Raw genomic sequence first — 26,714 nt, 5'->3', positions numbered from 1 at the left:
GGAATGGAAGCAAAACCATGGCCAGAAATACAACTGACTATAGTACATCACTGCAGGACATGGCAAGGAAAAATGAAACAAAAGGAAGAGGACAGGAAAACAGAAGAGGCTAAACTAGTACAGAAAAAACTTACTAAATACACAATGGAAGGGGCACTAATAACTACGCCCAAACCAATGGCCCAAAGCCCCACACAAGTAGTGGCTGCACAAGATCCCGCCCAAATAGCACCTTCACAGACTATAACACAACAAGTGCCGCCACTGCAATTACACGCACCAAACATGGGAGGAGGGTACCCAATGCAAGGAGCTGGGTATTATAGTTATAACAGGGGGAGAGGAGGATTTATGAGAGGGAGAGGATACGGATATAACACCCAACAGCAGGTGGGAGGACTTAGGAATTCCTAACCCACAGGGCAACCAGTATACCAGGACAACACAGGGATCTTCCCATGGCAAAGCAGGGAACCACCCGTGTGTTGGAGTTGTGGATTATTAGGACACATGTCACGCACGTGTAGGGTCAGGCCAGGAACACCAGCATGGAATGAACAGGTACAACCTAGGACCTCACAAGAACAGCAGGGCATACAACAACAGCAAACGTTGCAACAAGGAAGTGAACCACAACAACAAATAACACAACAACAGCCACAAACATATTCACTGCCACAACAACAAATAACACAACAACAGCCACAAACATATTCACTGCCACAACAACAAGTAGCGATAACACAACAACCCCAAACGCAACAAACGCAATTGGGTAGGGTGACGGTCTTGGGACACAACCCTTACACAGGGAATGGCCAATCATTGTACCCCCAATAGGACAGCCCACAGACGGCCTTGGTGTGTCCCATCCTGTCAGTAACACCTAATAGTGTGGAGGAGCCACGCATAGAGGTAACGATAGGTGACAAAAAATTATCATTCCTTGTTGACACCGGGGCAACCCGGTCTTGCATAAGGGAAGGTAAATTTAAGATGTCAGGCGAAGCCATGAACACCCAAGGATTCTCTGGGGCTAAAGGGTTGGTTCCCTTTACTGATAACGTTCCCTTATCTATTGGAGATTATGATCTGTCAGTTCCACTTTTATATTATAGTGCCTCACCAGTAAATATACTGGGGAGGGACATAATGAACAGGTTGAATATGACGATCTCCTTTACAGAGGATGGCATAATTTGCTCTACTCCAGGGATTAACATGCTCACAGCACGACAGATTATGCAAGCATACTGTGGACAGACAGCGATTAGGGCGGAGCCAGTAGATGGCGAGCTATTCCACTATGGAACAGACATGGCATTTGCATGGATGCCAGGGATAGAAGGGAAAATATGGAGGAGGCCGGCAGCCTATCTGTTCCGACCAGAAACACCTGTTAATGAACCAGAAGGAAAGGTGATTGTAATGGACATTGAGAGCATTATTGCAACAGCTGATTATATTGCTGTGCACGCCCAAGATAAAGAAGGGAGAGCATGGAGGGCAGTGATAGCACTAGCAGAAGGATGTAGGCTGACCCAGGTGTCAGATGAGGAGCTGTTCTCAGAAGAAAAGGAGGAAGGTGAAATGGTGTTCATGATGAGTGTAGAAATATGGCTAAGAGTGGCTCACAAACAAGTAGCACAGAAAATTGCAATGGCACTTGAGGCACCCGCATGCACCCCAGTCCCCTTCTGTAAGGAGGATATGTCAAAGGTGCCCAAATCATTGTGGACTATTAGCCCTTATGACGTGGGATGCATAAAAAGCATAGGGGGAGTAAGGATAAAATTGAAAAAAGGTGCCATACTACCAAGAGTGAAACAGTACCCACTATCAAAAGAGGCAGATGAGGGCATATATGAAACCATAACGGCCCTTATAAACAATGGCATATTGGTCCCCTCAGAATCACCATGTAACACGGCTGTGTACCCAGTGCGCAAGGCTAAAGGGGGGTCTTGGCGCTTCATACAGGACCTCAGGCCCTTGAACAACATAGTAGAAGCAGAGTATCCAGTAACAGCAAACCCGGCCACAATATTGTGTGGCATTCCAGCGGAAGCATCACGATTTACAATGATCGACCTTAAAAATGCTTTTTTCTCAATACCATTAAACCCAGACTCACAAGATTTGACAAGCTTCACTTATCGAAATACAAATGGAAACATACCAGATTGCCACAGGGATATTGCGAATCACCCTCAATTTTCAATAGAGTAATACAGATGGATTTGGGTAACGTTGAAGTGGAAAGCACAGTGTTACAGTATGTGGATGACATGATAATTTGCAGTACAAACGAAAGTAAATGCAGAGAGGACTCCTTAAAGATGTTGACGATATTGGCTGAAAAAGGGTACAAGGTAGACATGGAAAAGATACAATACTGTCAGGAACAGGTACTTTACATTGGCCAACTGATATCCCAACATGGAAGAAAGATTGCACCACAAAGAGCACAGGCCATTTCAAGCACTCCAATGCCACAGACTGTGAGAGAACTGCAGCAATTCCTGGGGCTGTGCAACTACTGTAGAGCATGGGTATTTGATTACAGTTCATACATAGGACCCCTGCTTGAGGGTTTGAGGGAAGCTAATAAAGGGGAGAAAAAGTTGGGGTGGACTATGGAAATGAGGGAGGCCTTTGATGAATTGAAAGATGCGATATCAACTGCTCCAGTACTGGCATCCCCAGACTATGAGCGACGATTTTTTATATTCTCACATTGCGACTCAGCAGTGATGAAAGCAGTATTGGCCCAAAAACGAGCATGGGCTATAAACCAGTAGCATTTTACAGTGGTCACTTAGACCCTGTGATGTTAGGTCACTTCCCTTGCAAACAAGGTCTCGCTGCAGCTGCTTTTGCAGTGGAAAAAGCATCAGCAATAACCATGGGGTGTCCAACTACACTGTTTGTGTAACATGCACTATTTGCAATATTGAATAAACCTAAGTCCACCCTAACCACGCAGAGGGCATCGGGTTATGAGATCATTTTGTCTAGAGCTGAACTAGCAATTGTTAGATGTAGCACGGTTAACCCTGCAAGGTTCCTAGCAGAAGTAATTGAGGAGGGAGATTATGCCCATGACTGTACACAAATAACTGAAATGTACTCATGTACTAGAAAAGTTGAAGAAAACGCACTAGAGGGAGGTGAGCTTTTGTTTATTGATGGGTCATCAACTATCGATCAAGGAGATGGGATACGGAGGACTGGGGCAGCAGTGGTAAAAATGATGGAGGCGCCGGTGTGTGTGGCTATGAAATGTGTACAATTACCACAGCATTACTCTGCTCAAGCCGCAGAACTGGTTGCACTAATATTGACATTGAAGGAAAGTTTTGACAAACGAGTAACCATATACTCCGACAGTGCATATGTTACATCCACTGTCCACTCAGGGCTATCAAAATGGAGAAGAAGAGGGTTTAGGAGAGCTGATGGCACTCCAGTACAACATGCCCTCTTATTGGCTGAACTAATTGAAGTAATAAACGACCCCCAAGAACTAGCCCTAGTAAAATGCACCGCACACACCAATGGTGAAGACCACGTCTCAAAAGGGAATGCAGCAGCAGACGCACATGCGAAATATGCTGCATACTTTGGTGAGATATGGAACCCCACAGAATCACAGAGGGAGAGGGAGGGGAATGGCTAAGGAGATGTTGATAAGAGAAGGGTACACCCATCTCCCAGCCACGCAGATTATGGAGCTACAAGCGGCTGCACCAATGGCCGAAAAAGAAATATGGGTAAAAAGAGGATGCACAATGTCACCAACCGACTCACTATGGCGCCAGGGTGGCACTGGAAAAGTTGTAATACCATTGGCACTTTTAAACACCGCCCTGAGCCAATTACATCACCCAGCCCATACAGGCAAGGAAATAATTGCAGCACGAATTAGAGAAGATTGGTTCTGCCCCGAGTTAAATTCGCATGTGTCGAATTTTATCAGCAATTGTCTCACATGTCAACAGTTTACGGCCGGTCATACCCTAAAAGTGATAAGAGGTACTATACCCCGGCCAGAGGGACCTTTTGGGCACCTTCACATTGACTATGTTGATATGATCAACATATGTCAAGGTAATAGGTATATGATTGTATTAGTATGCCCATTCTCTAGGTGGATTGAAGCAGGGCCCTGTTCACACCCAGATGCATTTAGAGCAGCCAAATTCCTAGTAAGGGAGGTCTTACCCAGGTGGGGAGTGTGCGAGGTGTTAAGGTCAGACAATGGCCCGCATTTCGCAAACGAAATGTTCCAGCATATCACATCCTTGCTGAGCATAAAACACAAATTCGCATGTGCATACCACCCACAGGCTAACGGTGTATGTGAACGCCTGAATGGCCTATTAAAGGAGGCAATTGCAAAAATACAACAAACAACAAAGAAAAGCTGGTTGTATTGCCTTCCATTAGCCCTATTTGAATTGAGAAATAGGCCAGGGTCCGACCACCACCTCACCCCTCACGAGGTGGTTACCGGACGTCAGATGCGCCTTCCCATAACGCCAACGTCAAGGGCATTCACTGATCACGAAAGTACAGCGAGTGTGTTAGGTGATGAAATGTACCAATATGTGTCTTCTTTGATTACTAGTGTTGTGTTTGTGTCTCAACAGCTCGAGCGCACACGGGGCGGGTCTACCAGCAATAAAGAAGAAGGCGCCAATACAGAATTGGAAAAGGAGAACCTGTGCAAACTTGCTAAAGGTGACCACGTGCTACTTCGCAATTTCAATAGGAAGTGGAACGATAAGAGATTTACTGGCCCCCATCTGGTAGAGGACGTATCAACAAGAGCAGTAAAGCTAAAGGACAAGCGTGCCTGGAACCACCTACATGATGTAAACATCTACAAACTGCAGACCCGCCCCAGCGCCAACGACAGGTCCATTGGAAGAACAGCAACAACATCCCCAACAGCGGAAGGAAGTTCTACCACAGACAACGACCCAATTGTTCCCTTACCGTGTCACTACCCAGCTTCCCCGGAGACAATAACTGACGAAGAAAGGGGTGATCCCCATACTGCCCACCCCATGGTCACACGCTCAAAGAGTAAAAATACTCCCGCCAACTGAGCCCAAACCCCCGCCCATTGACCCCCAAGTATAGTAATAACTGAACTGAAGGACATTGCCTGCACAAATACACATGTAAACACGTGAATGTTCTCTTTTTCTCTTCTCTCGCACATAAAGGAACTGCGTATTATTGTATTGTTAAGAAAATAGCTAACTAAAAAGTTCACTGCCCAGGCGTAGATGGTACTCCCAGACGATAACTACCCAGAAGAATTGTCACACCAATTTGTATATGAAATAAAAAGGCCAACATACCTAAAAAGGAGAAGGGTACGTGTCTACTACACAGCATTCCTCTTGGCCATAGAATATTCCATGCCCCACCTCCGCCCATACTTGCCGGTCCTAAGAGATAGATCACTTAGAGTAGCGTGGGAACAGCTCTTCGCCTGGGCACTGAATGACTATTTGATAGGGAGAGCTTAAAGGAAACCAACAACTAACATTTAATAACAAGCATTTTGAGAATTTTTAGGCGGGCAACTTTAACGTCGCAAGAATACGCTGCCAGGACTGCAGCAAGGTAAGAGCAAAATGCCGGTGAGATTAGCATATGTAATAAAAATAATAGGGATTTTGATGATCACCGGGTTCTTGGCTGCCTCTGTATGGCAGTACAGCTATGCTATTAAATTTATTGCTGCACCCAAACCTAATACACCCCCGTCCCCTGCTGCAACAGGTGTTACGTCAGGTGATAGTAGTAACATTGCACCCAAGCAAAATAGAGTTAAACGCAGCACATACTCAGACAATAAAGGTATTGATAATTATATACAAGATTCAGCACACGTCTCAAACAACATATGGTACCAACACATGACCCGCATTGGTAAGCAGACAACTGAGGACAGCTGCTACGTTTGCTCATTAATACCATACGCCATGAGTGCTTCACGAACATTTGTTGCCACAGAAATAGATGAAAAGACAGCACAGTGCATAATATACTTGGCACTGTTCCAAACGAAAGGAAGATTTCAAGGAACAGTGGTACATATGACATGCAAAACACGAGACTCATACCCATATGAAAACAACTTCCTCAAGACCTATTTGAGTTACCACAAGAGCAGTTTACATGCTGAAGCATTCAGATACATAACAAGTGGTCCTGCAAAAGGAGAAACAAAGAAAGTAACACTGCAGTATCTACCATGTGATTGGTACGCCACTGAAGTTCCGGGTAAACAAGGATGTTGGGAGAGGCCGCTGGTGACGATAACAGGGAAGGTGTACCTGGACAACAGCTGGGAGATAGGAGTGATTGGCAGCAACATGGTAACAAAAGAAAGTATCTCAACTATCGAGGCACACAACCACCGATGTTGGACGACGTGGATCAAGTATGTACCAATGCTCACGTGGGTAGAAACGGATGAAGACCCAATAACAATACTACCGCTGACTGCGCCCAAGGTATGCTACCAGCATAAAGGAGAGGTGGACGTGGGATATAACACCAACTGTGCAAGTGTGATGGAGTTACCTGAGGGGGGAGCAGGAACAGCAGTAATAATGGACCATTATTGGGCCTGTGGAGAAAAGGCATACCTCACACTGCCTCCCCTGTGGAATGGTGTGTGCACAATGGTGCACGTCAATGTACCATCACTAGTGGTACCCAAGAAGCATGTCAATGTGGCGAACTTTCCCAGAATGGATGAAGGGGACAAGAGAAAAAAGAGATCTGCACCACTTCAGGAGGAGCAAGGGAACAGGACCAACAGCAATGATACTGTCCTAAATAGAAGGAAAAGACAAGGAGAACCACTGACAGGAAATTACCTGTGGGGAAGGTCGGAAACGGCACTAACTTCAATACCGCCAGAACACAGACTATTCAGCAGAGCAGCAATGTTCTTCTCCTCAATAATACACCCGGGACTGCAGGCTTACGCAAACGCAAAATGGCTCCAGATAACTAGATGGGAACTAATGATGACCATCAATTCTACAGTAAATGGATTTAACGCAATAAAAGAGGAGCTGCGAGCTATAAGGATGGTAGCACTGCAGAACAGATATGTATTGGACCTTCTCACAGCAATGGAAGGAGGAGTTTGTGCAAAGATAGGACAATCATGCTGCACGTTCATACCTGCCAACGATGCTGACAATGGTACACTGACAGAAGCAGTTTCACAATTGGCCCAGATGCACTCCAAAATGATGGATGAAAGTAACGGTGTAAACAAGGATAAGAGCTGGTTTTCACTATTATGGTCATGGATGCCATCCTGGCTGTCAGATGGACTGAAAATCATAGTGGGTTGTACTATTTTGGCTGGAGCTACGCTGATCATAATTAGATTTTGGAAGGCCCGGAAGGCACGTACCACTGCTCGAAATGGTGGGAATGCACCCCTTGATGCCAGCAGATGACGGCCAACATACAGGTGTGATAATACAGGAGAGGGAGAAGTTGCGCAACCAAATAATCACCAACCATCTGGACCCACCATCAGTGAAGATCGAGAACCCAAGAAACCCCAGGAGCTACATAGGGAAATGGGTATACTGTACTCCTGGAGGAACCTGTGAATATATGTATTGGTCATTTGAAGATCATGTAAACCACTATGGACATCTAGGAGGAATAACTAAGATATGGCGAGTAAGAGGAGATAACGAGAAGGATATGTTTGTGGTCGACAAGTCGACCAGAGGGGGGACTGAAGTGGGAGAATGGAAGACCAGGCTCCCGTCCTTCACCTCTCGCGCTTGGCCTAAAGGGTCACGACCCAGACACCCGCCACGAGAAGAGTTTGTCCATTTACCAGACGACCAGATACCCTGGTACAGGAACATACGGATGTGTCCATCTGCCTGCCCAGCAGCCCGCACTGGCCATGCCGACACCTGCGGCACGGACCAACTAGACTAAAATCTACACGTCGCTAGAGATGCCATGACGACCTAGACAACGGTAAGCACACCTGTGCAAATATACACACTGGACATTCCCGCACCAATCTACACGAAGAATATACTCAGTGCTATGACGTAGGCGACAGGCATACTCACGGACGTGCATCTTTATTATTTTTACATAGGCTTTCAGAATGCAGAAACGCAAGACGCGTCATGAACTCATCTACAAGGCTTGCTCACGCTTCTCTTAAAACCAGTTACCACCATGAGAAATATAATGAAGACACGATACTGGTCATGAAACTATATGGTACTGTAACCCAAAGCACCTGTGCACCAGACGGACCCACTTATACACCAGGCCTAAGTAGGCCTCAAACAAGAGCTCCCGTGGACATTAACAAAACAAGAGTCAGGTTGCTGATCCTGCGAATGAGCCCGGCGAAGCAACCAGCCAAGGTCGCAATGTTGCAAACCCACATTCCAAGAACAAATCATCAAGGGCACGATGTTGCAAACCCGCACTCCGCGCACCAACGTTAAGGTGACACCTGCAAATTAAACCAGACACACAGTGGAAAAGCAATATTAATTGTCCAGAATTCTGCCTCAAACACGGTCCCACCTCACGTGACCAAGCCGAAACCTGACGAGATGCCAAGCTCAGGAGACAAGAGGCGTCTGGATCTCTCGCTACGAGACACAGGCAGATACACTTGAAAGGCTCAATGGACATCTGCGACAGTGGGAGCGGTCAGCCTTCCAGCTATGAATAAATCCTCACATTGTCTGCACGTACCCATAGTGAAACATTGTTGCAAATTGCAGGTACACCGAGAGCTGGGAACAGCGGTGGTCCCAGGCTGGGAAGCTCACGGGCGCACCAATCAGAACATGGGGCTCTTGTCACTGGCGCCAGTAATATTAACCAATCCCTAGGAGTCTTCATGTAACAATTCTCATGTATCTAATTGTAGGGACAACCCAGATATATCACCTGACTACCCCTCGACCACTAACATTGTTTTCTATACGTGTGCTATACTAACCCTACCACTCGAGCAACCAATTAAGAGTGGCGATAGGTTTTTTGTTAACTTTCTAAAGTGACGCAGGTAGCGCGTCATAATACAGTAAAAAGGGCCTGCGAGCCCCACGATTGTGTGTGTGTCAGGACGGACGGGTACGCTCCTTGACCCATCCCTGCCGTTTTGTCTAATAAACAGCAGAGTCACCTTGCTTCTTGCGTGTGTCTCATACTCTATCTCATCTGGGATATACGGGAGGAGTTGGGGCCTCCCTGCCCGGAGGTCTGCGGACGGCCCGGCCGACCCCGGCAGAATTTCCCCCCGACAGGTTATTGGTAATGATGCTTCATTGCATCATTTGAAATGTGGCCCTGCTCACCTTCTGGTGGTACTGCTATATTTCCATGTATTAAAAACGGCGAGAATGTAAACCCAGTTCTCGAAGTTTACACATTGCCCACAACTTGGCTCTTCTTCAATGGTCTCTTTATTGAAGGCTTCCAAGACGTTTGCATCGTTTTATTAAACTAGCCCATCGCAAAGTGCTCAGTTACGTCCTTATTCTTGCATTGATTGTATTAAAGTGGCAATGCCCCTGCGCTTCTGTCATGTGTGCTTGATATTGAGAGTTGTTGATGGTGTCCTCCTTGTATGAGCATCTGTAACACAGCAGACTGCCAATGTTTATTGCGCGATGCCCCCATTATCCCAACGTGTTTTTCTTTTTTTTCCCCTGAAAAGTCAATTTCTGTCTGAAAGGGTCTCCCGTCTGCAGCAGCTGCCACATGTGGCAACCACAGCCCCGTGGGATGGCAGAGTTAGTAAACAGGACAAGGACAGCTGCCCACCAGGAAGCGCCTGTGCACGAGGAGACCTTCCATGCAGGCCACTGAACACCGGACATGTTTTAATGGCTTTCGATCTCTGTTGACCGGGATTTGAACTGGAGACCTGTGGGGGAAAGGTTATCTCACCCTGGGACAAACCATTGACCCATTCAGCGACCGACTGAACTGCTTTAAATACCAATTGTTTTTTTTATAGTTTATCTGAGCCGTACCTAATGTTGTGGACACATTACTGGAAGCAATACAAATATGCTTTAACCAGTGGCGTATTACAAAATAAACAAGGACAGTAAATGCAAAATATGGAGAGTCTCCCAACAGACGTGGAAACAGCGTGGGCCGAGAGACAGCATCTCCGAACGTTCGAGATCCTGACCGCCCTCCATTCCAGCAGCTGCATGTGCGCACTTCACGCCCAGAGAAACATGGGTACCGTCATTTCTCGTATTTGGGACACATTTGTGAGTGACAACGAGGCTCACCATCAGCCGTTTGTTAGGCGGCATCGAACTCGTCGGGCAACTCAGACATATATGTTCGCCACTTAGGTCTTATAGTACCTTCAGTACTATAGTACTGTAGTACTACAGTACTATAGTAGTATAGTAGTTCAGATAGTGAAATATTTACCTTTCAGCACAATGTATGTCATTTACGCCTCCCCCATTTAATCTACATCCACGTAAATTACAGAGAGCCCCGAACAGTCATTATATTACATACGACTGATTAAATGCCTGTGTTGCATTATGCAGTTGTATAAATGTATAAACTACTGCTTGATTTTAAGTGCGTTTTTGCTCCATTTAAAAAAAATGTTGCAACGAAAAAAGGTTGTGTTGCAAGTTAACAAGTGAGGGGTACGTCTTCACATGCAATGAAACGAGATCTGTCTTTTGAGCATTAACTAATGCTGATTTTTCGAAAAATGGGAAGTAGGCAGAGGCATGTTGTGTACTGGGCGCAGCTCGAGTCTTTTTTCTTGATGACATCATCACAATGGCTCTCACTATTAGCACCTTTGGTTGTTTGAGTGTGCTAAGCAAGAGCTGTTTATTGGAAACATCACTCAAAATACTGTCGGTGAAGGGATTTTGTGACACAGTTTCGAATGCTGTGCACTGACAGTTGATCGCATGACACATGACGTTCACTGCATTATCCCAAACATCGATATCGTCATTAAAACAGAGTTGTTTTATTCAATCACTTGTTTTGTGTCAGCTATTATTTTGCTGATTGCAGCATCTGTTGCGAGCCCTGAAAGACTTTGCAATTTTGTTAAATTCAATAACGTTACACATACACTGCAATTAGCACTAAAACACGCATTGTCTAAGCCAACAGTTGTGTCTTCTCTTTAGGCATGGAACAATCATTTGCCCTTATGCTGGCCGTAAGATGGCAACAGCTGAAAAAGTATGCAAGTATCTTGGCATAAGATAGCAGTCCCTTGCAAATGCCTATTTAATACCTATAACAAAGTGACAACTGTTGGCTCTGTTTTTGCTTGTTTTTGAGAGGGCTTCAATGCAAAAGCACGCACATTGCTTATAAATAAGGTGGACCAAGGGAAACTTGTTTAAGACATATTTACTATGCCGGTAGCACATTTACAACTGCAATTAAGCCATTAATTCTCAGAAAAAATGTTTTTGAAATAACACTGACAGGCCCTTGCAGCACAGAGGTTGATGTTACTGCTTGCTAGCTCAAAGAGAGCCTAGGAGGATGTGTTTTGGCTGGGGTAGGGCAAGTAGTGGGTTGTATAGAGGCTAGCATGGCAATGGGCAGTAAAAGCATTAGTGAATACTGACACAGCACCCACAAGCTGCACGTCCCTCCTTAAATCCCATCTCCACCCAGCATTACTCCAATGCAGTCGTTTTGGCTTTAGCACCACCTGACAGACAACACTAACAAATAATGATTGTGTTAATCCGAATATCACGTGCACCCCCTGCCTTGTATCACGGGAATCTGCATCAGTGTGATGTTACTAGAGCAGGTTGTGGGTGTGCACATTTTGACAGATGTTCAAATGATTGTTTAGGTTGAGTAACTGAAAGGGAAGTCTCTGAATGAGGTGATAATACACAGGATGCGGCCCTTTTTACAGTTAAATATAGATACCTCTCAAATATGTTCAACAATGACAGACATGGCTCATCCTTTTTGGTACCCATCACCGTCATGTGTTTAAAATGTCGAAGTCAAGATTATTGTCAATTCTTGAAAAACATCTCATAAAAAATGCAGACTTTGAAGTGCATTACATCTCATGAAATGTGTTCTAAAACAATGTTACTACTGTTCTAAATGTGTTTCTATGTATTCTATTTATTCAGCCAATTTACACAAGTGATGGTAACCTGGCACAAAGAGTAACTGCGTACACTTTTGATGACAGAATTTGGAAATGCTCAGGGAGAAGAAATCAGCCTAAGCAAAGCCTTGTTTTAACAGTTCTCCAGAAAAATAGACACACCAAATCTTATGGGGCAACAAAGTTCCACAATTGCACAACTTGGATTTAAAATAGACGGACGGCAAGCTGCAAATAATTAAACTGGAGTGGTCAGGCAAATGGCATGTAGTACCTCAATGATTTGGAAGGCTGATAACAAACAGTTTTAGAAGGTAGAAATGTGAGATGCTGAGTCTGAAGTGGTTTCAAATCCAAAGAGAGAGTCTTACATTATATCCAATTATCACCAGGGAGCCTGTGCAGAAAGTGAATTGTAGAGGAAACATGATGCCTATCATGTACTCTCATTAGAATCCTGTCTGATACATTCCTCACACATTGGAATCTAGTAATCAGGCATTTAGGCATCCCCAGGAACAGTAGGTTTCAAAGTCCCGGGAGGATAGAGCAGCAGCAACGTGCTCGCCTTGTATACAAAACGACACGAAGCAACACAGGTTCGATCCCTGTGTCTGCACTTAGAAACCTCTGGGCATTAAGCGCATTATAAATACGCAACCAAGACATATTCCTGTTACAACACCTCGATGCCCCCGGCTGTGTGAGCAATTTAAAATATGCAAAAAAATGAATAAAATAGTCCACAAAATGTCTAGTTGAAAAAAACATGACTTAACAACATTGGAGAAATGGCATGTTAAGCAAGGGAGGAATCACGTTTCACACACAGATGTTTGACCATCCAGGTATGAATGGCTGAAAAACGCACTTCTAAGATGAGGAAACATTAGTTTTATATCCATCCATCCATAACAATAGTTGTATTTCATCAGCAAAAATATAAATATGAATGCCGAAACATGAGATCAGATCTGTCAAAGGTGTTACATGAAGATTCAAGAGATTGAGAGAGAGACAAAACAATCTCTGTGAGACTCTGCACATTAGAGGAGACCAAACAGAGGAACACGAGGAACGAGAACAGAGTCAGAGCAGCCAGTGAGAAAAGACAGAAAAGGCAGAAACCAATGAAGAGCAGTCACTGAGATATCTAAGTCATAGAGACGGGCTAGTACCAGCTGCTGGTCGACAGTGTCAGATACCATGGAAAGAGTCAATACAATTAGGGCCATGACGCTACCACCATTGTCCTAATGTCATAAAAGACACTGGTCCTCATTACGAGTTTGGAGGTAGCCATGCCGTTTTTACTGGCATGGCTACCCCCAAACTCGGGTCCGGGTCCCGCAAAATGGGAATTACCGAGCCATTCCGACCTTTGCGGTCCCGGTAATTCCCATTCGCAGGACCCGGACCAGGTACGTCCCCATTCCCATTTGATCCCCTATAGGGCTCAATGGGAATGGGGAGGGTGGTAGCAACAGCCCTGTTAATACGTGGCCGTTGCTTCCATCCGGTACTGTTCGCTGGTGCCGCTCTGCACGTCTGGTCTGACCAGGCATGCAGAGTGGCCCCCGCAAGCAGAACTCGTAATGTTGCGGCGAGGTGACAACAGCGCTGGTAGCACTACCGGCGCCGTTGTTGCCTTACCGCAACACTTATAATGAGGCCCACTGACCAGCACACTCTCAGTGACTATCCTAGGATTATAGAAATATGTATTTATTGATTCCGTTAGGATGGTACAACTAGTCTCATATTCCTGGTGTACAATCCCACCCCACAATTGTGGGTACGAAAAATAGTCAGTGAATTCTACAACTCAAAATGTTTTTAAAATAATTAATTCAACTTCAAACACATGTGGTCTCTCCTTTTATGTCAAGGAATTTAATACAATGTTTAGACTCATAAACATTTAGACAACAAAACACATTTCTCCTTGCCAACATGAATCTCACTACTTCACACATGAGCATTGACTTCAATATTCCATTTTAGGTATATACTATACTCTAAACAATACTAGGCTTTATGAATGACCTCCTTCTATGATTGCTTCTATCTAAGCAATACAGTTTACTTCAATGATAGCATTGCCACCAAATCCTAGACAGTGACCCTCATTACGACCTCGGCGGTAGCCATGCCGCTATTGGCGGCATGGCTGTCGCCGAAATCGCGTCTGGGTCCGGGTCCACAGAATGAGGAATTACCGGGCCATTCCGAGTTCCGAAGGCCCGTTAATTGTTCCCTCCAAGGATCCGGACTCGGTCCTTCCCCATTCCCATTTCAGCCCCCATAGGGCTGAATGGGAATGGGAGAGGGAGCAAACAACGGTCCATTACGAGTTGGCCCGTTGTTTGCTCCATCTTCCCCTCGCGGGACCAGGTAAGCACGCCTGGTTTGACCAGGCGTTACTTCCTGGGTCCCGCGAGAGGACCTCGTAATGAGGCGATACGGGGTAAACGGCGCCGGCATCTTTTAACCACGTACCGCCAGGGTCGTAATGAGGCCCAGTGTGTTCACATATAGAATAATTTCAAAACCCTTAAAAAAAACTCTTATTCTCCAGTATCGAGGCAAGCATGGTAAAGGAGAAACGGGTAATTTAACAATTCACATGTGTAAACATATACTCCCTTTACTTAGCTACCCTGCATAGGTGCAGGGTTCTGAATGTATTGGCTATGTGCAAGTCATTTAAATGTAGGCAATGACAAATTACAGTTGACTGTTGCAGGTGTAGATTAGGAAAGTCATACTGTACGGGATTGGACACTCTTCTCTGCACACATATGTGTTTGATCTTTTCAGAATTGAAATGTTCAGCTTCCAATTTACACATGTATGTACAGCTTTCCTTTCAATCTATATGTGTGTGTGCAGATTTTAATGTATTCCTATTAATTTAACTTCACCTATTCAAGTGTGAGCTCAAGAAGTGACATTTCGAGCACAGGGCACCAGTCAAAGCACCATAGCTCTTTTCTATTACATTCCGGATCTTCCTGTGTATCTGAAAATAAGGGACAGTAAGGATTGAACACTTTGGCCGATTTTCTATGAATAGGATGGATTCTCTGTGCTCATTTCTGTTTCGTGAACATATAATTTATGACTAGACTAACACCGGCTGTAAATATGACTGATATCTTAGCAGACATGATTCTACACTGGCAATATCCAAGGACTCTAGCGTGTTATCATTTTACAAATGCAACGCACATTCAAGTGCAGCAAACACTATCAGTTTTATCTTGCGCCTCTGAAGACTAAGATGCATTGGGTTTTAAGGAAATTACATCTCACTTTGTACTTAATGTAAATGGGAGACACAGGGCACCATACTTAACACTGCACCTGTATCCATGTCACATTAGCATATCCCTTGGCTTCCAGCCCCATTCCTCAGATTTACCATGGACAGTCTATGGGGACAATTTTGGGTTATATTGTGGTTTCCATTTCCATTTTAAATGTGGCTTCTCATTTTGGGGGACACAGCTTAGATCTTCATTCTGGTGCTGCTGCTTCAACAAAGTTCTTTCAGTTGGTTTGCTTGAAACCATTTTCAAATATGGCCTGGTCATCTCTCTCTGAAAGGGCTTTTTGCTTCAGCTTGCCTTGGACAACGTCATCCAAATGGTTTCAGCTCCCCAGTCATATCCATCTCCAGTTGTTGCCAAGAATACACTTCAATATTAATCTCCCAAAAAATTCATAATGATAATCATCTCTCAATTCGGTCTGTTCATATTTTATAATCCTCATATTTCCCCCACATCTTGTGACTTTTAAAGGATGGCCCTTCTCCCTTACATCCCATCATTGCAAATATGGCAGGGGATTTTTCTCCTCATGTTCTATAGAGGAATTTTGTTTAATTTCAATATCTTTGGAGGTGAATGTATGAGTTTAATTAAATAAGTATCATTATATTTTGTAAATCAAAAGGAACAATTCAAAAGGTTAAATGTCACCATGTGTTTTGCACTTTGAGGAACAATTGTTCTCCCCCTTTATCTTAGTTTCTTTCCATCGTATCTGATGCACATTTAGACATGTCTTTTAATTGACGATTTGCAATTAGTCTCATGTTTCTAAAATCTTCCCTTATGAAGTACATTTTTTCAGGATTACATTTTGGTTATTAACTGCACATATTTTATTCAGTTTGACATTGAAGAAATGCTATTTTCGGCCTACAGAGGTAACTGTTGATACATCCCATATACATTCTCCTACCCAATATGAATACATGTCAAGGCAAGGCTTCTTTTGCATGTTCACAGAGATCAGATAAGCTGTTGCATGACTTGAGCTACAAGGATTTCTCGAGAGGCATATACTTGATGGATGTGACAGGTCTCGTTGAAGTTATACTTTAGCCAGCCATAACTTGCTTTAGAGGCAACACCACTTTGAGCATGATGAATCAGGGCATTAATAAGGCTTCAAATATTGTAATATTGTTTGAGTTGTTAGAGGAGAGATGGATTCTAGGTCAGCTCCAGCAAAATATACCATGGAGTAGAGAATGAATACACAGCTTTCCATTTTACAAGCGTATAAACCACTTAAAAACGTTATGCATGTCTAATTTTGCATAAATAAAATAGAATATTATTTAGAGAAGGATGAAGTGCATGGAAAGCACAATGGAACTATGAATAATACCGAATTCCTACTGTACAATTCTTATATTTGCTAAACAACATATACAGCAAAATACAATCATTTGAAATGAATGACAGAATCTAATAATCCACAAGTGGAATTTTCCTATATACTCGGTATCCTGGAACATAACACTTTGATTAAGTCATGTACTGTTTCATTTGGGTTCCAAAATTCTGAATACATGTTCTTGAAGCCTGCTACATTCTTTTGGCAACAAACACTGTTTGTACATGTAGTACAGTTCCAATTTCCCAGTGCATTTTATTTACATGTCTTTCCATACTGACCAGGCAATAGTTGAAGAAATACTTAATTTACAATAGTGTCTTTGTAGTAATAAAACCAGGACTTGTTACACTGTCATGTAGAAGGTTCCCATGAAAATCTACTTCCCCTACTATACACAATACTACAAAATAATATCTATATTATGGAATACATTATAAACATTCAGACATTCATCCTTTGAGTCGAATCATTCATACTCACTTCATTACATAGATTCCTTTCCTTGATCAGAATAATCAGGAGTAGGAAATAATTCCTGAATCAGATGAAGAGCATTCGGAGGATGGCAGGCAGCCGGTTCACGTGGACCTAGCATTCCTCCATCTTCTCCCATTTAGAAATGCATATTTTGTAGGCAAAGGGAGAGATCTTCTCAGTGATCTTAAATGATCAATTTTAGCTTGCAATGAATGTGCTTTCCTTGGACTGGTTCCTTTGAAAGTTATAAGGAATACTTGAATAAGCTACATCATACACCCTTTTTAATGTGCGCAGGTTAAGTATGTATTCTACATAATGCTTCTTTTTCTAGATTCATCTGCACACAGGCAAGAGAATGAGGTGCTGCTACAGATTCTTCATGTATTTATGAGTGGTAGAGGCATTGATCAATGTCTGTTTCAGTGTTTGGTGTAACTGAAGTTGAGGCAAGACCATTTTCCTACCAATTATGAGCTCAAAAGGGGACATTTTAGTCACTCAAGTAGTTGTAAATGTCAGATCCATCAGGACTAATGATAGTTGTAAGTCCAAACTAGTTCTTATATAGCACTCAATCTCCCCCTCCCCCGCTGATTCCAGGCGATATGCAATTTACCCTTCACTCCAAGAATGTCCTACATTTTATTCAATACCTCACAGTTGAAATGGCTATCTTGGTCAGACTCAATATTTTGGAGAATGCAGAAACAAGAAAATATGGGGTTCTTTACTATCATAGCTGCAGTATCATCGTTGCAATTTTGAGCAGGAAGACATTCGGCCCAAATGCCCAAAGAGATTGGTAAGGGTCAACATATATGTTTTGCCACATCCACAACAGGTTACTGGGCCAATAAATTTGATCTGAATATCAGACCATGGTAATGACACTCCTATCTTTTGTAGAGGACCCTGGTCAGTGGAAAAACTCAGTTGGAACAGACCACACACTGGACACCCTTTTAACCCTGTTGCCAAGGATGAGATACCTCGTCCTTGGCACTTAAGGTGTTAAGGAAACAGAAAACATTAAAAGGCATTGAATGGCGAAATACCAAAATCACCAAAAAAGGCCTTGGCATTGGGGGGGGGGGGGGGAACCCATGGCAGTTAATAGGTTAAATAAATGTTTGTGTCTTGAACCATGTGGCAATAGGATACCTCACATAATATCTCCATTTTCTCATGAAAATCCAGGTGAGGAGCTGTTACTGTGTCATGGGCATGCTTGAACATTATAGTTCAGATTGAGGTAGGTACTACCCACTGACCGCAAACAGATTGGGATTTCCTAACTAAAGTCCATTTTGAATCATAACAATCTTTTGGAATTTCCTTAACACTCGAAGATCTTCGTTTCCATGCCAATCTGGTTCAGATAAGGGAACATTTTCTGGATAATCTAAATATATATCGAATCATCCTATGATTTCACCACAGAAGCATGTTGTGCTTTTGTGTACAACCTTTTGTGCCTCTCCCTTCTGAGGTCACGGCATCTAGACCACTAACGGAGTACACTATAAAATTCCCCCCTTGTCAAGTATATAGAGTTTCTGGTCATTTACCATCAGTATTGTCATATAAATCTTCTGGTATGTCACCAAAGATAGTATTGACTAAATCCATGGGAGAGTTTTTGGAATCAATAGCCTTTCCAATAATGGTATCTGCAGATAAAATTAAGTCTGGGGGATAATTGTTATCAACCAGTATTCGGATTGAGATCTACTACTTGAGTTGGATGCAGGTATATGCCCTATAGATAAAGAAAAGTGTTTAAATTAATAAAAGGTTCTTCATTTAACCAAGTCGGTCCTTTTCAAATGTTTACTGGCAGTTTGTATTGTTGCCTATTTCCCGGAATAATGAAATCTACTTTGCTTTGAACTTTAGACATGCCTTTCTTAGATTATAAAAGTCCATGGGTTGGTGCAAATTATGGACCTGTTGGGTAGCAAATCAATGTAGAATGCAACTGTCTATATACAAATCAGAAATGATATCTCTCACAACCCGACGATCATGATGTACCATTTTATTTCTGTTTTGGATCGCCAGCATTCAACTGCTGGTTATCATGTGTTTTGAATTAATCACATCAAGTCCAGATTCCCACTTATCCTTCTGATCTCTATGTTATTTCCTGGGTAATTATTTGCAATTGAAACGTCTTTATACAGTTAAGCAAATGTTTGAGAAAACTGTTCTTTACCTACTTTGAGTTGAATAGGGAAGAATATAAGTTGCTCTCTGTTTTGTAATGGAGTTCAACTTCTAATTCTGTTTTCAGAGTTATCCTCTGGTTGAGCTTGGTCATCACTGGAGGTCGGCTGTGGATGCAATTTCAGGGTGTTTCCCTCCAACCACTTGTTATTTGGAGAAATGAATGTTCTCCAAGGCTCTGGGGAAGTCTTTTCACTATCAACTTTTTTTTTGACTGATATGATAATGATGTCTCGTACTTGAATGTTTTCAAGTGAATCTCTACTCAGTGAAGATGTTTTCCAATCAGGTAACTGGTGCCACTCACACTTACATAGTTGGCTCTTCCTTTTGGTTTGAACACAATCTATCAGGGGAAAAAGCTCCCAAAGTAAATCTTTTCCCAGTAAAAAAGGTGTGCTCTGGGGAGCCACAACTATCACCAGAAGGGTGAGTCTGTGCCACCCTACTTTATAACGTAGGTGATTTTGAACACAACTTAACAAAACCTATCCAATGAATTATAGGCCTGACATTACATTGTTTGATGTTTTTGTGTAGGTTTGTCAAGAGGTAGAGAGATATGATGCTGGTCCCAAATGTAGGTTTTCCCATTCATTCTCCACAGACAAACCTTTGCTCTCACTTACCTTCCAAACCCTTGGGCAGATTCATACCAAACCTGCTGTACAATCTTCAGACCAATATATGACCCTCCATTGACTACTTCTACTACTGTTCGGGTCCATGCTCATCATTAATTTTCCAGTCAAATTCTCCTCACATTTTCAAATCTGCCAGTTTGTCCTTCTGTCACTGGTCCTGTTAGCTTTCACTTGCCCTTCTCATAGAAATAAATCCTCGCCTATTACACAGTCAATGGACACCATTCTCTCCCAGATGGTGAAGCTTCTTTCACCGAAGCCTTGACAGGCTGTCTAATGATAACACAGCTGTGATACCATTGCTGAGGTCTCTGAAAACAGGAAATATTAACCACGTGTAATTCAGCCCATAGCTCACTCTTCTGCTGAGTGTATGAATAGAAAACGGCAAGTTGGATCTGGCCCCAAACTAACACTTGGGCTGCATATAATTCACAATTTCACCAATGTCTTTCACACATATACAGACATGCACTCAAAAGAGTATTGTTAAGGTCCAAATCCAAGCATATACAAAAAAGTCTGGGAGCTCTCACACCAAGAACTAACATGGTCAAATAACCTGTTCTATGTGAAGGTGCCCACTCATGAGGGTCAACAGCCACGTTTTAGCTCACTGTACCCTTCACAGAGGATATATATCCATTTGCATATCAGCCTGGTCCCAGCTACTTGTGTAGTCCAGCACTGAAATGCTAGACAATTCTCCTCTGGACAAGAGTGTCAACAGCAACCACAGTCACGATTTCAGCATTGTTGAGCCTCATCAGTGAGGTTGAGCTGTGCACCCTAAGCACAATGAAAAATGGGCCCACCTCAATGGTTAGTTCTCCTCTGTGAAGGGTGCAATGTGCTAAAATGTGGTTGTTGACCCTCCTAATTGGAAGGACTTCCATAGAACAGGTTATTTGAACCATTTTGTTCTCAGTAGCTCCCACACTCTTGTCCAATACAAATGTAAGTCCTACATTTGTGTTGTACAGAGGCGATATGTCCCTGTGTGTTGGGCCCACCCTGTAGATAATGGCCCACCTCCCAAGTTAAGGTCCTGAGCGCAGCGAATGTCCCTTAATGAGGGTGGCGGGCTACCAAGGGACATATCACCATTAGCACCTGTGTAGTTGTGTACACGAGGGCTAATGGCAATCATTTAAAATAGGTAAGGAACTTACCTTAGAAGTGTGGCCCGGCCCAATGCAGTCCTGTTGGACATCATCATAAACCTTGACAACAGGCTTCCTGTTCAACAGGACTGCATGGTGTCTGGCCACGCTTCTAAGGTAAGTTTCTTTTTTATTTAAAAATATAACACACTCTTAGCACCCACGTAGGAACTACATGAGTGCTAAGAGATGAAGTTGGAGGGGCAGCGGGGAAGGAAAGGGGGCGCCGGTTGCCCGGATAGCTCAGAACGCTGGCTTGTACCCTACAGTACAGCCCACTTTCTGAGGCTCCTGATTGACTGCCACCCCATGCATGGTGCTAATGTGAGAAATGGTTTCATTTGTAATCATATTGACTTTTTTTAATTCATGAAATGGTTAATGTTTGTACCTTAATGTTTCCATGTACAATGTTTATAAGCTTTACTTATCCAACCAGGAGTCTTTACTTTGAAAATAAAAGGGTCTGTTGGGATGAAAAGTAAGCAAAATCTGGTCTTTTTTAGAGTCAGTCAGTAAAAAACTTTATTTCGACTTTGAGCCATAAAAGTGCATACAAATAAAACAATGTTCACACAATGCATATTATCAGAATCAAATCTAAAACATTTGTGCAATGACGCATAAGCAAGGGGTAAAGTGCAGGTGTGCAATACATTCGAAAATGTATTCCAGTCATAGGTGAAAGTAAGAATAAAACAACATAATTCATTGTGCTTGCAGGGTATGAGCACAAGGTACATAAGCACAAGGTACCAGAGATATGTAAACAGGGTTAGCGTAGACAGGCCTCATGTCAATACAAGAAATTAAGAATATGTGCATTACATTATTCCCATTTTCAATAGTCTATTCGTTCTCAACCCTGATCTATATAAACATGTGGATACAGAAAAAAGGTTTTCTGTGTTGTTAGACTTTCTACAAAGGGACATTGCTCCTCTTGTGGTTGTAATCCTGGATGACAAAAACATTGGTTTTAGATACACTCACCTGAGACTCTTAGAAAGTGGACACAATACGAGACAATGCTCATCAGTTTCAAAGCTATTAGTGCAATTCAAACATTTATTTGATACATTGGTGTCCTACGTATTCAATCAAGAGATTACTGGCAATAGATTAAGCCTACATTTAATGTCCAAAGTACACATGAATGTAGATTTCATAAGATCAAGATATAACCCATAGCCTGCAATGTCTTTGTGCCCCCTTTATATGCTTAACAAGGTGTTGACCTAGGGGTCAAATCAAATAAGTCACGGTGACATTTTTCAGTATAGTCCATATTGACTGTGGGCCTCATTACACGGTAGGCGCTAAGGGATTACCGGCACCGGTAAGGTCACCGGTGCCAGTAATCCCTTAGCGCCCTACTACGAGGTCCCTCAGCGGGTCCCGTCCTTAACGCCTGGTCTGACCAGGCGTTAAGGACGGGACCCGCTGATGGACTTCAGAGCTAATAACGTCTACCGCAAATTGCGGTACCGTTATTAGCTCCTTCCCCATTCCCATTGAGCCCTATCGGGACTCAATGGGAATGGGGAATGGTATTTGGAATGGGGACTTAATGGGTCCTCCAGGGTCGGAATGACCCGGTAAGTCCCCATACCGCCTACCCAGACCCGGTATGCGGTAAGGGAGTAGCCATGCCGCTAATAGCGGCATGGTTACCTCCTAACATGTAATGAGGCCCTGTTTCTTTTACAGTGTTGGTAATATTCTCTGGGTTGACAATACTTCCTTGTGCCCTATCTCATAAAGGATGCTTTTTCACATACACACATCAAGGGAGGGACAACTCCCCCTCTTGGCCAAGGATGTATTTTTGCAATTCTGGTCAGAACAGTAATCTGATCCAGTAGAGTACAGGATTTAGGGCAATAATAATTGCCATATAAGATAGGCCTGTTTCCTCCCTCGTAAATCATCACTGTCTTGTTTACAAATCATCCTTGTAAATATTTACAAATACTTCTGTCATTTGTGTACCAAAACACCATGGTATTGTGGCGGTGTATCCTATTTTTACATTTGGATATTAGATGGTACTGTAAGTGTTGCCTGCTAGCCAAAACGATCAGTGGGGGAAGTGAAGGTAGGAGAGCTATGAAATGTGAGGAGGGGCACATAGCCTTTTGGTGTTGTTTATCTTTTTTCCCACCCACTGGACACCCATGGCCATGCTAGGCCCTATGGCCATTCCCACAGACTTTCTGTCCTTCTCCATACAATACTCACATCCTGTGGGTTTGGGATCTCTTCGAGCTAATTGCAGCCGTACAGCAGTTCCTGTTCTGATAAAAAATGTCTAAACAAAGTGTGACTCAAGCCACTTGAAATATGGGCAAAATTAGTGCCTTCGCATCTGTTCCTTATCGTGCATTCCTGATAAACATGCATTGGCAAAGCCAACAGTTTCAACTCTTGTATAGGTTTTAGATAGGCATTTGCCAGGCACTTCCATAATATGCCTAATATGCACCATCAATCGCCACGTTTTACCAACTTATGTCCAGCAAGTATTATTACGGTTGTGCCTGGAAAATGCCTATCCCTTGCCTGCACAAAGAAAACATGTTGGCTTTACTAGTGCTTGTTCTAGATATTATTTTCATGGAAATTGTATTTTTCATTACAATGGCCATTCACTAGACACATGCCATTGTACTGTCATTCAGATGCTGAGCTCGTTTCTAATGGGTTCCTGCTTGTCAATAAAGCGCCCCAGAATTCTGCTTTCAGATTCCATTACTCTTAATCATTACATTCAAACAGAGACATAAGGGTCTATGGTGTGATTTTGGAGGTGACCATTTTACCTTTAGTTGCATGTTTTCCATGTTAATAGGGACTTTTGTTAAACATTCACACCTTAAAGTGTGGGTGGGCTTAAAGGGCTGGAAAAGAAAACATGCAGTGGGTTAACAGAGAACAAGCAGGCCTGCCTCTGGTCAGAACATGGATCCCTAGCTACACAAATAGGGATTTAGTCTGGCGGTTCGGGAAGCTCTCCTTCAGGCTATGATACAAAAGGAGGGTGTACCAATGTAGCTTTTGGAGAGGACATCTTGACATTTTTAGACTAGAGATAGGGAACATTCTTTAAAATCATGTTATATCTCATAGCTGCATGGGATACTGTGAACAATCAAGATCTCCTTCATTGCATCAGCTCAGTGGGAAGGTACAGCCCAGCATAGAGGGGTTTGTATAGTAAATAGAGATATGTGGTGGGAAACTATTTTGGAGTGGGTGGGAAAAAGCGAATAGTGTTCTTTTTATTGTGTCTTACTACTAACCAGGGTTTTGTCTAGGGGTATGTGAACGCCTCCAAAATTGACCCACATTCACTGGCTTCACTGGTTCAAATATCTAGTGACCCACAGCATTTCACAGCCCAATTTTGGGTGCGAACAAGCACCCCTAACCTCTGCAATGATGTCATGGCTGCCCTCCCTCAAACCCAGAACTCCAGTAAAGTTGTAAAATGATTTACATTTTTATTAACACCTTTTTTTTCCTATGTCCTGATCATAAATTCCCCAATGCCATGTGGAAACCTGCTAGGCCCCAGTACGACAGTGAGTCATATTATAGGGCCCTGTGAGGGGGTGGAGGAAGCCTGCCTTCTCTCTCAGGGCCCTAAACGTTTACTCTTTCGTGAACTTGGCCAGTTCCAAACGAATGTCTGCAAAAGTTGAAAAGGATTGATGGACTTGAACCAGTCAAAGTCTGCAGGTTGACTTTTGCTCAAACTGCTTTGTTCATCCCTTTTTGTGCCCAGTTCTCTTGATTCCTGCATGTCATAAATAGAACCAAGTAGTCCACCTAACAGCACATTTCACCCCTGACCCTCTGAGCATTAACTTAGCATTATGTCATAGCTGCAGAACCGCTTCTAAATATGAATTGGAATTACATTGAATATGTTTTATTTTCTGACAGCTTGCTTCTGAAATGAGGTTCCATTGTATTGTAGTGACCTTAAAAGATAAGTCTATAGACTAGAAATAAGTCTCAGATGCTACATTCTGTACCAATACTAGTGGTAGTACCATGTAAATACATTAATTAATTCACACACTGACATAGCCAATACTGTTTTATATTACGGCGATCAAGACTGCTATCTAGAGAAACTATATATTGATGTAATAACAGTGTTTACTTTTTTATTGCCAGGTCATTCAACAGCTTCGCCTCTCAGGGAATGAAAGTGCAGCACTAGAGGAACTGCTGGACTGGAGGCGAAAACTTTGTGAGGAGCAGGGAGACTGGCAAAAGCTCTTAAACCAAACAGAGCAAAAGAAAATTGTAACGCCCCCTCCAGTATTTAAGAAGCCAACCTTAAACAAAAAAACAGAAGACGGCTCTTTTGACATAAGGCCCACTTCCAGCTTCTGTGATACAACGATGTGATGGATATTTGATTGTATCTAAAAAGGACACACAATACACAGAGCTTTCATACTGCAAGGAGACCAAGGAAGTGTCCATGTAACAGCACAATTAATCAGATTCGAGTAAATAGACAATTATGTGTGTGTATATAGATTATGTATTGTATTTGCATGTGTGTGTATGTGTTTGCTAGTATCTATTTTCCACAGACAGACTGCACTATAAGCACATATTTAAAGAGAAAGGTACTACCAAGTGTAATTCTCTATTGCAACACTGGATTACTGTATGTGATACTGAGGGAACAGTAACAAATGATACAGGTATGCCCATTTTAAATAAAAGCAGCCCCATGTACATAAGTTTTTATTTTAAAAGTTGAAATAGTTATATAATGTTTATTGTATGAAATTATATATACATATATAATAGTGATGCAATTCATTTATATGTCAGTGCTTTATTTTCATTGCAAACAATTACTAACTTGGTTATTACTGGGATTTTATAACTTTATGCAAAATGGTGCTCTTCCTCACTATACAAAATACAGGTAATAAAATCCTTGTTGTATTTGTTTCTCAAAGTTAATATTCAGGGCTCCAGAAAATTGCAACATTCTGACTTTATAATATCTTTGTCGTATTTGCCACAAAATAAAGATCATGTTTCAAAGCCTAATTGTAATAAGTAAATTGAACTATTATTTGCTAGTTATATATTTGGAGATTATTCAGATGTATTGGTTTGCAATCTGCTTCTGAATACGCCTTATATTAACTTTGTGAAGTCGTCTCAATGTCTGCTGTTACAGAATGAAGCATAGTGAGTACACCTAATATAGTACTTCATTTATTGTTCACTACATATACAATGCTATATACAATTAATTTATCAAAACCTTAGATG

General features: G+C 42.6%; 1 protein-coding gene across 3 annotated transcripts in view; it reads left to right on the top strand.

Moving 5' to 3' along the window:
• Positions 1 to 26,486, top strand: part of MYO16 (myosin XVI) — a 3,167,675-nt gene extending 3,141,189 nt beyond the window's left edge. For all 3 annotated transcript variants that reach the window (XM_069636567.1, XM_069636564.1, XM_069636566.1), the window contains exon 35: positions 25,587 to 26,486. In XM_069636567.1, the coding sequence (XP_069492668.1) occupies positions 25,587 to 25,823 (237 nt within the window). In that variant the 3' untranslated portion in view covers positions 25,824 to 26,486. The remainder of the gene's footprint in view (positions 1 to 25,586) is intronic.
• The last annotated feature ends 228 nt before the right edge of the window (positions 26,487 to 26,714 follow it).

The sequence above is a fragment of the Ambystoma mexicanum genome, chromosome 7p, assembly GCF_040938575.1.
Source record: "Ambystoma mexicanum isolate Mex_15411 chromosome 7p, UKY_AmexF1_1, whole genome shotgun sequence".
NCBI lineage: Eukaryota > Metazoa > Chordata > Amphibia > Caudata > Ambystomatidae > Ambystoma > Ambystoma mexicanum.
Note: the sequence above shows the minus strand (reverse complement) of the source record. Positions and strands in the feature narration are given on the sequence as shown.